The 12,091-nt window shown below is 46.1% G+C and overlaps 2 protein-coding genes across 2 annotated transcripts; one reads left to right on the top strand and one right to left on the bottom strand.

Annotated features, from left to right (window-relative positions):
- Positions 1-5,021: 5,021 nt before the first annotated feature.
- On the bottom strand, positions 5,022-6,884 carry N7443_001754 (uncharacterized protein; the record flags this gene model as incomplete). Its single annotated transcript, XM_056881810.1, has 1 exon — positions 5,022-6,884. The coding sequence occupies one exon, from the start codon at positions 6,882-6,884 to the stop codon at positions 5,022-5,024; it is 1,863 nt and encodes a 620-aa protein (XP_056743651.1).
- Positions 6,885-9,333: 2,449 nt separating this feature from the next.
- N7443_001753 (uncharacterized protein) lies at positions 9,334-10,290 on the top strand (the record flags this gene model as incomplete). Its single annotated transcript, XM_056881809.1, has 1 exon — positions 9,334-10,290. The coding sequence occupies one exon, from the start codon at positions 9,334-9,336 to the stop codon at positions 10,288-10,290; it is 957 nt and encodes a 318-aa protein (XP_056743650.1).
- Positions 10,291-12,091: the final 1,801 nt, after the last annotated feature.

The following is a 12,091-nucleotide window of genomic DNA, read 5'->3' as shown; positions in this document are numbered from 1 at the left end:
ATTAGATTTCGACTCCTCCAACAGCGGTAATACGTAATTAAGTATAGCTAGGCTCATCAACCAGAAGGATTCGTGCAATAAACCATTATATTCTTTGCTGACTATTTTCATTGCTTGTTTCGAAGATCTTGGCATCCAATATAATGCCATTTCATGTGAGGAACATTCTAGCAAATATATCATTATTTCTTTTGGCTCTTCGCGCAGACACAATCAATCGACTTGGCCACGGTAGAGTTGCCTACCTTGTCTTTTGGCACGCGAAGCTCTAATGTGCCGTAATATTGCAGCCGTCTTAGCCTCCTACAGGTGGCCTATTAGGCAGCCTCAGATACGGCGAGCAGCAACACCTGGGAAAACTTGACAGCGCTGTAGATCAAGGCCAGATGCATTGCGCACAGGCTTGGTCTCCAGCCAAGGGCTGGACCTACTCGCTCGAGAGGTCTGATCAAATAATGCACGGCAGCAAAAGTGTTCAGCAGCACAAGCTGACCAAAATTGAGTGAAAGAGGCGGTATATTCTGCAAGGGCCCCGTTATGGCGTGAAGAGTTGGGAGCAGGCAAATAAGGCCCAGTGAAACGCAATAGTACGGAAACCTAACATGTGCGAGCGAAATGCTTGAGTCGACAGTAAAAAATTCAATAAGACACCCGATAAAAAGAAGTGTCGTGGCACATAGATAAGCCAGTTGGACGTGAGGCTGGGCCGTGAATTGCAATGCAATAGAAGGTAATGAGGTTGTGAAGATTAAGCTTAATCCGCCAGCAAACTCAAGCTTCTGCCAATCCTCTCCGCTTTTCCCCTGGAATGCAGATAACATACGGAAAACCATGCTCGATGAGCACCAGAATATAACACCACCGCCAAAACAAATTGCCGAGAGAAACTTTGTTATAGCCTCGGGTGAATATGGAAAATGGAACAATAATAGTTGAAGGTCATACACAGTGAAATAGGCCAAACCAAAAATGTTGATCGCAATACTAATGGCACAATCGCGTATATCAGACATGTTAGATCCAGACATATTTTGTTCAGGTGGCACTAGTTGACGATAATATATCGATCTAGGAAGCCTATTTATATGTGTCAGAAGGCAACACTGGGTAGAATATTCTATATGTAGTTACTCATAGGTCTGAAGTGAGTAGACTTGAATTGTTCACTACATGAAGGCTGATTCCACTACACAGGTTCTCAGAGTCTGGCCGGGCAAAAGCCGAAAAATGGCATGTGCCCCATACACTGTGGCTCGACAATTTTTATCTGTTGAAAACTTGATTCAAACAACCTGAGGTCGCATATAACTGTGCACTTTGTTTGTCATCGGTCATAGTGATGGTTTAAGGTGAAATTGCTTGTACTCAACACCGGTTCTCAACGAGTCTATAACTTTTTATCGTTACTTCTTCAATAACACAATGTCCTTTCGGTGGTGACTGTGCTCACAAGGTCGAAAAAGCGACACTTGCGTAAGCTTGATATCGATTTACCGTCAAATTCAGCCTTGCTCATGCCTTTTATCAGAAACGAGTGAAGCGGTATTGACATCTAATTTCCTCCAAACTTTTACGGGTACAGGATGGATCGAAATCAGTTTCACTACTTTCACACAGAAATTCTTTCTCGAACCCTCTATTGAAACACGCTATACCTATTATAATTACCCCGCCTCCCATCCCCTTTCTTGGCAGTAATCTAGTACGGATCTAAATCACAACATAAAAATAGCTTGTGTATTAGACTCGTAAGGTCTCCAGGGGTTCTAGAGCGTTGATCTAGCAAACAAGCCAAACGCGGATGCTTGCTCGTTTGGAGATGTGGCAGGACTTTAAATCCTTATTCTGCCGATTACTTGCCCCTTAGAGTCACTGTTGCGATTGAGCGGGTTATATAGAGACAGTTCTTGCGGACATGTTTCTTTGCTTCTTGTAAAAGGCTTGGCCTTCTAAAGAGGGGGGGGCATCTGTTAAAGTGACTGTTCGTGGCAATATTGACGTTGGATTCGTCAGAGCCTTGAAACGAGGACGGTGACTGCCGGTTCATATCCCAAGGACCATGACTTTCAGCCGCATGACCTTTATTGGTTGACGCCGAGCTCCTTCGATACGGCTTGATTGCTGCCGATATTCAAGTCCTTTCCTACAGAGACCTTGCCAGACCCCGAGTTTTGAACTCCTTGACCACGGAAGATGGACTGCGTAGCTAGACAGCTGCTGGTGGCCATCTCAGACCCATGCCGACTGAGGGCTTCAGTCATACTGAACGGCTGTAGCAGATCTATGTACGAAAGGAGCTCTTTGGCGCACCCCGCAGCTGCAGCCGCAGCATAATACTGCCAGGCATCGTTCTTGTGAGAGTCTGCATAGTCAGAGACGCCACGGATAGCGATGCAGGAGTACTCCGTCGCGATGCCCGCCGCTTCCGTCTCGAAGCACAAGATATCGCCACCCACCCTCCCATCCACTTCGGCCGCAATAGAGGCACTCCTTATGACTTGATCTCCAGAGGCAATGAGGCCATAATAAATCCTGGGGATCGGATCCCGGGGCTGACGGTGGACCAGTTTTGTCTTATCACAGAGCTGACAGCTTGCTTTGTGAGAAACATGACGATACGCATTAGCGTGTGTCTGAATAGGGCTCAAGATAGAATCTCCAAGACTAAAGTGGTGAAACTGATTTCGATCCGTCCTGTAACCTACTGTTCTAAGTTGAGAAAAATAAGATCGAAATTTTCCAACCGACATGTTTTGTATCAACATTCTTCACATATTCTCCATTCAGTCAACGCGTCGATAAAAATTACTAACGTAGACCTTGCATGGCCTAATAGGGGATAAGTTGGGTAGTACAATATGGATGGATGCTGATTAGACAGTTTTTAGACCGCAATCACAATTACAGGTTTGGATCGCAGTTATTTATCACAAGCGCAACCTCAACTATGCAGTCAATACTTAGGTTTGGCAGTCTACCCAAACCCTACACAAGAAGACTGTGCGGCGCTCTACCGAGGAACCGGGCGTATCTGTTGACACAGCTACTACGCACGGGCCCTAACTGGTTGTCCACATACGTCAAGGCCTACCGATTACGCGACGACAACCATTGCGAGTGCGGTGCTAAAAAAACAGTCACCCACGTGCTGGCCGGCTGTTCGTAACTGAGAGAGTTGCGGAGGCAATTGAGGACCAAGGTCGGGGACCCGTTCAATAGCGTGTCGAGTCTGCTGGGAGGCTCAAAAGAAGGTGAGAGGTAATCCAGACAGCGTATCGCGGGCCAGGATGATCGAGGCTGTGCTATACGTCCGCTAAGGCGTCATAACGGTTTCGCAGTCGTGCGCCATGAGGGCAGCTTAGCCCCACGAACAGCAATTGGGTCACGGCAGGCTTGACGAGGCTCTGAATTCGTTTTTGGGAACAATCTATCTGTACATACATGCATATCCAAACCCACCGAGGCAACATATCTTTCTTCCTGGGCGGAAAATCGCTTTCGGATGACCAGAACTGGACGCCGAACTTGGAAGCAGTGCGAGCCTCAATGCGATTCGCAATCGCCACTGGCCGACTCGACGCCGCTTAACCATATCGACCAACACAATGACACCCTTCCCCAAACTAACCCGCACCAACCACCTTGTACCAGAGACGGTAGACGCGCTTCAACTGCCGCGAATAGGATGTTGAACACTTGAAGAAGCGCTTTCAAGCCAGTCTACTAACAAAATTAAAATTACTAACTCACGAGGACCCGCTACGCTATTGACAGATGAGACGACATATACTGAAAGGAACCATGTATGGGCTCCAAGGAGACCCGGCACATGTAGACTATACCTTGTATTGATAGATCAGTGATAGTTGCCCTTTCGGCTTAGCCGCCGGGCGTTAATGAATTGTGTGTGTGTGTGTGTGTGTGTGTGTGTGTATCGTTCCTGCAGCCATATATTGCTTTGCGAGAGGTAGGGCATATGAATACTGCTACTACTACTACTGTCTGTAAGCTATGGTTGACTCCCACATTTGATTGCATAGCGCTGGGAAGTCTTTTTTATTTCCAACACTAACGCGAGAATTGTGAACGTAGTCAGATATTTCTACGTAGAGTATACACTGTAAGCCCTGTTTAGTAGTGCACAATTTAGAGCATTACGCATCGCAAGTCTGTGGATAATACAGATACACCGACCAACTCGTCAGGCGGTGAGCCACTTATCACGCTGAGCCCACAATAAAACTGGATTTAGGTAGTAGATAGTTGCTAAGACTAGTCATATATGTTCAAGAATGTAGGTCGAATGCGGCATTGATAACCAACCACTCATGTCGTGCACATGAAGATGAGCTAGGGGTCTATCCATTCAGGAAATTCTGGCGGGGCTTGGCTGAAAACTGTGCGACATTTGCCGTCTAGAGATTGGTCTCTATTAGTGATCCAAATATGTTTGCTGAGCCGACGTGTACGATGTATTTCATCTTCGCTGACCCCAAGGTGATCACATGGTATCCATATTACTGGTCTTTTATCTCGAAGGGCTTCGTGTTGAAAGTCGTGTGGAGTCAGACAGCTTTTTTGACAATTGTTCTCTTTCACATCACCATAAGCTCCGAAAAAGGGGGCCTGTCCCACTTGGCTCGGTTTTGAGTCTCGAGTGGCAACTTCTTTAGACGAATCATCTCCCTCTCTTGATGAATCTTTATATCCGAGGTTATGGGCATGACGGGCAGACAATGGTATCCTGCCGCTAGCCCCAGACACAAAAATTTGCTCGACAGGTTCTTCAAACATTGTATCTCTCGGATCGACGCATGTGATGTCTTGTGGCTTAGGGTGTCTTCCAGCATTGATTCTTGAGAATTCATCACAACGAAATAGCCCATCACCATGAGAAGCTACACTTCCCTTCATGACTGGTAGGTAAGTTATAAGAGGTTCGAATGCCTCGTTGAGGAGGCTTTGGTATCCGATAGTGAATAATAGCAACAGAATCATGCAAACACCTTGGATTTGGCAAGCTACAGCGTTTTTTTCGTCACGAACAAGAAAAAAAGACAAGCCATGCTTATCTCCATAGTATATATACCAACAAATAGTTGGTTGATAGCACGTGGAAACAACAGGCCTCCGGTGTCAATGCGAAATCCCGTGACATAGAGAGTATTGTAGCGATAAACGATCCAGAAGAGAGTAAACGTGGTTATATTGAAGACAATGATGACAGGCGCAACAATGCTGTAAATGATACCTTGAGATTTTTGATTAGCTTCGATGCTTCCTGGACTTGTTGGGGACCAACCAATTGAGGCTAGGGTAGTGTAGACTGGGAAGAAAGTATCCCAATTTATCTCATTCAAATTTGTCATCCTGGCCCACTTTTCCCGGGCAGTGAAGTCCATGATAGGAGCAAGGAAAAACCAGTTGACCAATTCCGCAATTTGCACAAGAGCGCCAGCACTGACAGACATGGCTTGCAAAATCATGTATGAGAAAAAGTAGTTGCTTGATTTTGGAATGTTTTGAGCTAAAAGCTCGGGCCAACTGATTACCTCAGTAATATTGTCCATAATAGTAGAGAAGCTGGCGGCGACCGCAACAACAAGAAAGAGTTGCACAAACAAAAAAGCGAAATAGTAGTTTTGAACCGCCAGTCCAATTTCTTTGCCGGTTTGTAGACCTTGAGCCCAGCTCAATAGGCGAAGACATATCGGGAGGAGTGCCATGAGGATTGCCATGCAAAGGGCCGGCAAAACGCCTTGCATAGCAGACAAAACAGATTTTGGTAACATGCCAATCCATGATAGCCATGTAAAGGTACCCTGGATATATGATAGCTGCGAAAGCAGGCCAGTGAAAGCGACTGGTATCGCCCAGCTGATGGTCATGACGCAAATTAGGGTGATGATACCAAATGTGCGCACATAGCGTTCCCACCACTTAATGGACATATTGCTCCATATTATATCATGAGGGCAAACCTCAACTATTCGAGGTGCCATTTGTTTGGGGATTGGATGAATGACGGATTGACATGCCATATGTGCGGCGGCCTGCAAGTTAAATTGAACAAACGCTGAGTTCATCAATGGAAACCGTTGTGGGTTCCTCTGATCGATTTCGATATCCCGGTTTAGCTGAGAAAGCTCTCTTCGACAGTGCTCAATGGTATCGACCTTTTGGCCGAATCTTGGCATCCAGTCCCAGCCAAAGACGCGAAGGCGCATATTAGGTCTATCTTTTTGTGCAAGATACCTTCTCCATAAGGGTTGCTCGCCCGAGTGATCACTGATATCGTCCGGGCAAGAGGGATCGCTCTTTGCAAATATTGCATCATGGCCTGCATCTTGGTCAGGTATCTTCTTGATCTTACCACTCTTGGGCATCGGTTTGTGGATTGTTGCGCTTCCAACTTCAAGTCTTTCAGAGCTCGCAATGTCTTTATGCAAGGCAGAGGGTTTACGAGGAGGAATAGGAGTCATCATCGCGTTGTATACTCGAAGACCAACACTGGCCCCTCTCACGGCGCTCTGGTCTTTGTCTATCGCATGTTTACCAGCCATTTTGTTACATTTCGCAATCAACTCTGTCTCAGCTTTCTCGAGCATGCGGGCGATGTTTTTACGCATTTTCACCTTGCCGGCTAAAGCGCCCATATCACGGTTAATCCAGACTTTGCGCACTCCGCCTGGAAACACGTCAAAAACTTCCTTTAAAGCCTGCTCGCTGAGTACATTAAAGGGGATTGCCGTCACCAGAACCGTGTTTGCTGATGCGCAACACTGATGCTGAGGGGATGTCAAGTGATCCTGTCTTATCCTTACATAAGTCCGCAATTCGTCAAAAATTATGAAGCAGACGTAGACAACCACAATGACTGCCATGGTTAGATGTGCCCAATAGCGACTGCTATGCTCTGGCTTGACATTACCCCATGCCAGTTGATCTAACCCAGTCACATTCCATCTGATATTGCTGGAAATTCCATCTTTGAGGGGTTTCCTTTTTCCACTCATGTAGTTAATTGGGAGCAGCACCGGCAAAACCAAACACCCCAATGGCATAAAAATTTTCAGCAACATGCGAAGAAAACGTAGAAAGAAAAATGCGTCAAGTCCACATTTCTGGATTATTTCGGTGTCTGATGCCCGAAATACGGAGCTTATCCAGCAGAATAGGCCGGGGGATGGGTCTTCGATTTGCTTTTCGCGTGGGCCCAAGTAAGTTCGAGGTCGGCTAGTACACGGTTAAGAGGACATTTTGTGCCACATTTTATCTTCAGGGAGAACACACTAGATGCGAGAGATTTTCTGCCTCAAGAAGAGGAATAACAAGCATTCAATTGTAAATATCGTTACTCCAGTCGTCAGTGAAGCGAGAAATGTCTTGACTGAGGTCCCTTCGGCTGTTTTAATGCTACTTGCCGTGTGATTCAATGCCTGGTTTAGGACGGATTCCATGGTGTCATTGGATATGGTTTTCTTGAATTCTTTGGTTGCGCCGTGATAGTATCATTTATCCTTGTCCGAAGCCTGTTATTTTCAAAACAGGGAGGGTAGGGCAACTGCCATTCGGCTGAGAGCAATCCTATCAGGCTTGTCTCACCCGGGCATAATCTAGACGCATATGGAGGCGAGATCTCAATATATCCATGGCGCTTCGAGGCTTTCATATTTTAAGATGATTTTTGTCTGCTCTTCCTACCAGAGCAAGTTTGTACTAACGGTTTCGCTACAACACTACAGTGCAATAAGGTTTAAGCGATTTTGGGAAAGAGGAGTGGATGCAGCTTTTCTTTAACGGCGTTTTTTTGCTATGTTGATAGTCATATGTCATGTTTGCTCTGTTCAGGTTGTGCAATTCGGTTCATTTTAAAAGAAGTAGAATCTATGATCTTTTAACAATTTGGCATAAACAGGACATCATTGACCAATTAATGGTCCCTGTCTTGAAACAAGAATTGGGGAGATATCGAATCCTCAGCCTAATACAATCTTCACACAGTCTGCTCGTTGGGACGACTGAAATCTTGGTTAAGACCTGCCGGACCTCGGGTGCAGCAGTCCAGAAGTGCGACCACTTCAAACATTCACGTCTGCGGCCAACGAATACACGAAGTCGAAGACATATATCAGGCGTGGCTCACATCCGTGAAATGAGGCGATGAAAACCAAGCTTATGAACGAGCTCAGTATGCATTGGGGCAGGAGCTCGGTGACGGTCAACCGCAGAGTGCATCTCGCTTCCCAGCCATCTGCAAGAGGTAGAAAACCCCAAGAAGTGTTAAAAAGTTCCAACAAATACATGATCACGTCGGAAAGTTGATCAATGCAGTACAGAGCGGAAAACGTCAACAATAACACTGCTTGGTTTGTTAAAATCTGGTTTGTTACAAGAATGAACAGCCGGTGATCGGCAGCGAACAGCAACTGTGTCTGGTATCTCGTTGGAGCATACCAGCTATATGACACCCAGCATATGACGCTTATAAAAACCGTATTGGAAATGCCCGCCGTTTTCACAATTAGCCATCACCGTTCAAGGGCGAAAAGAAGACCAGGTAATGCCCGGCTACACTAATCTAGCCCGCACCAAGTCGCATCTGCAATACAGTCTTTAGTCGGATTTTTGAACTCATCATTGCCTGCGTTCTCACGGGCGCTTGCTGTCCGTGTTATTGAAATAGTTGCACAACCGCGCCATGAAGGCAGCCTAAATCACGAACCGTAAAAGGGCCATGACGGGCCGAACTAGTATATCAAACAAACATGTATTGATATTCAAATGGCCACTAAGCTAATATATGAATCCGCACTCGGGCATAGTGGTTGGTAGTATATAGCCAACCCTGGCAGCTGAAAATTCTATGCTTTTCTAGTTACAGGCCGGCGGATTTTGGCATCAGGGATCCAGAAAATAATTGAGGACCTAATGCCCAAAAACTATACAGTAGGTTGAGAACTCAGCTATACTCTTAGAATCTGAACCCCGACAACGGTGTAGTTCCATCTGTATATCTCTCATGAGCGCTTCTCTGATTTAGGGCTATATAAAGTAATCAGAAATGCACTAGTCCTAATACGGTAAGAATTGTTACTACGGCTCAGATTGCTTCCTAAAATAGTATCTGAATTTTACAATACGGAGATGAAATCCCAAATCATGTAATTTACAAGAAAATGTCATACCTACGTCATCTCGATGTCCCTTTGCCCTCGTTCCCTTTCCCCAGCACAGTGGCACCGATTCTCTTACATCATCAGCTCAGCTTGCATGGGGTGTTGCAGGACTCGAAAACTATCTTTGCAAAAAAACATCTTGTTCACCGCACAAATGTCTCTTTTTCGTTTGCCCTCAGAAATACTCATACTACTTACGACATTTCTGGAGGCAGAAAGAGATATCAACTCATTTTCCAAAACCAACAGGAGAATTTACACTCATTCAAACGCAGTTCTCTATCAAAGAAACTCAATTTTTGCATTGGAATGGGCATCCAAACAAGGCCGTGAGGATACAGCTCGAATATCTGTTCGAACGGGAGCTGAAGTTGGAGCGAAAGACCGTAATGGTCGAACGGCATTATCCTGGGCTGCACAAAACGGTCATTTGGCAGTGGTGCAACTGTTACTTGACATCCCCAAGACGGGTGTGAATTCGAAAGATTCTGACGGACGGACACCGTTATCATGGGCCGCACAGAACGGACACCTGGCGGTGATTAAATTGTTACTTGACACCGGCAAAGTAGATGTGGACTCGCAGGACTGCGAAGGATGGACATCGCTGTTTTGGGCCGTTTTGGATGGCCAGGTTGCAGTGGTAAAAATGTTACTTGAAACTGGGAAGGCGGATGTGAACACTCAGGACTCGGAGGGTCGGACACCGTTATTCTGGGCCTCACAGAACGGTCGTGAAGAGGTGTTGAGAGTACTACTAGAGACTGACCAGATTGACGTGAATTCACAAGACTGTGAAGGGTGGACTCCGTTATTTTGGGCCACTTTGGACAGTAAGGCTGTGGCGCTGAGACTGTTACTTGAGACCGGACAGGTGGATGTGGATTCGAAGGACTTAAAGGGTCGAACATCATTATTTTGGGCCATCGCGGATGGCCATGTGGCAATGGTAAGAATGTTACTTGAAACTGGAAAGGTGGATGTGAACTCTAAGGACTCGGAGGATCGGACGCCGTTATTCTGGGCCTCACAAAGCGGCCGTGAAGATGTGATGAGAATTTTACTAGAGACTGGGCAGGTGGACGTGGCCGTGGCCAGCCATCATGCTTGACTCCATGTAGGTCAATTATCACACTTGTACCTCAATCCAGGGTTCAACTCGCAAAGCGATATGCAGGCTACAGCAACGATATATGCCGCAGCGGTCTCGCACATGAGCTTCCCAACCACCTGTCTAAGGCTGGCCTCGTCTACACTTCCTTCCATGGTTCCATCTGTTGAAGCACACACTCTCCAATCTTGTTCCAGTCGGCGCGGTCGTACGCATGCTCGATGATCTCCTATCCCAAGTAGGATGTTGATATTTTTTTGGATGTGTGCAAGATACACTAAACTACTTTTGAACAGCCATGTCAGCCTCATTTGATCTCAGATGTATCGTAAACTACCGGATTATTATATTAGTGGGGAAAATGTGTATTACCTGGAGAAGCTGCAACCTGAGTGCCCCACGTCAACTTTCCTAATCCTCACCTGGGTTACTTGGTTAGCACTCTAATGGCGGTGCAACGAGCCATGGCTCCGAGCCTAGCAAAGTCTTTTCTCGCGTTGATTCATGATATGATTAGCAGTGATGAACTAAGTAGCTCGGAGATTACGGCAGCTGCAGGCTGCAGCGAGCGCGCTATTACCAGGATTCGTTCTCGCCTGTGGCTATTCGGTAGTGTCAAAGCTCCTCCTATCAAAGCTGAACGGCCATGGAGCATCACTTCCATTACACCGGAAACTCTGTGTGATCTTTTCTTTAAAAACCCGGTTTTATACCTTCATGAGATGGAGCTCTTCTTTTTTGATCAATTTGATTTATCAGTACCAAAGTCCACGATCAGCGACGTCCTGCATCGCGAAAGATGGTCCAGGAAGACAGCTCGACAGAAAGCGGAAGGGTGTAACCCAGATTTGCGTAAGGATTACTGTCATCTCATCTTAGAATTTAGCTCATCTCACTTCATCTACGTGGATGAATCTGGGTGGGATAAATGGATAGGATTCAGAAGAATTGGCTGGTCTCCCCTCGGTACAACACCCGTTCAAGTGTCAACGGCATCAGATTCTCCCTGCATACATAAGACGGGATTCTATTTTCTCGTGTCTTCCAAGGAACGACAGATGCTTCATTTTGGAGGATTTTAGTCCAGAGATCCGTCACTGGTCATTTCCAAAGCGCAGGTCTTGACATTGAGGAGCTATAACGGACGAATTCAGATATTTAGTGCATAGCTTGGCATTTATCGCTACAGTATGTGTACTGATTCGTTTAGCCTGACCCCTCGCCGAAGTCGATTTAAAACCTTACCCGCCAGTAATGAGTGCTAATTCATATATCAGTCCAGCGGGGAAATGCACTTTCAGGAGTGATATGCAAGCAATAGTGACTATACGAGCTGCTTTTGGATAGAGCGTGTCTGCTCTTGGAACTAGCTTAGAGTCTCGCCGGAACCTGCCGTAGCCAATTTGCCATTCTAGTAGGTTCCAGCGCACTAGCAAAAAGGTGTTGCAAATAAGATATTGACATGCTGCATTCTAACTACATTCCAACCGTTCAACATTTCGTGAGAGCACTTCGGCGAATTGATGGCAAAATTCCCGGTCAAGGAAGGAGACGTCCATCTCCGCACCTCCGTAATTAACGCAAGAAATCACGCCCCACAGATCGCCGCATGCCATGATACTAATGACAAGGGCCGATTGGAGGCCTAAGGCATCTCCTTGTTCCTGGTCAAACAGAGGCGTGGTTTTCAATAAGCAATTTGACATATTCAAATTGGACACTGTGGAAAGGTTTTCACAGCTTCGTAGTATGAGACGCGACTCGGTTGGATGCCTGCCTTTCTGAACGTTGACTTTTTTGC

The sequence above is a fragment of the Penicillium atrosanguineum genome, assembly GCF_028827265.1.
Source record: "Penicillium atrosanguineum strain IBT 20685 chromosome Unknown utg000002l_segment0_segment0, whole genome shotgun sequence".
Taxonomy (NCBI): domain Eukaryota; kingdom Fungi; phylum Ascomycota; class Eurotiomycetes; order Eurotiales; family Aspergillaceae; genus Penicillium; species Penicillium atrosanguineum.
The sequence above is the reverse complement of the archived record's forward strand: the minus strand, read 5'-3'. Positions and strand labels throughout refer to the sequence as shown.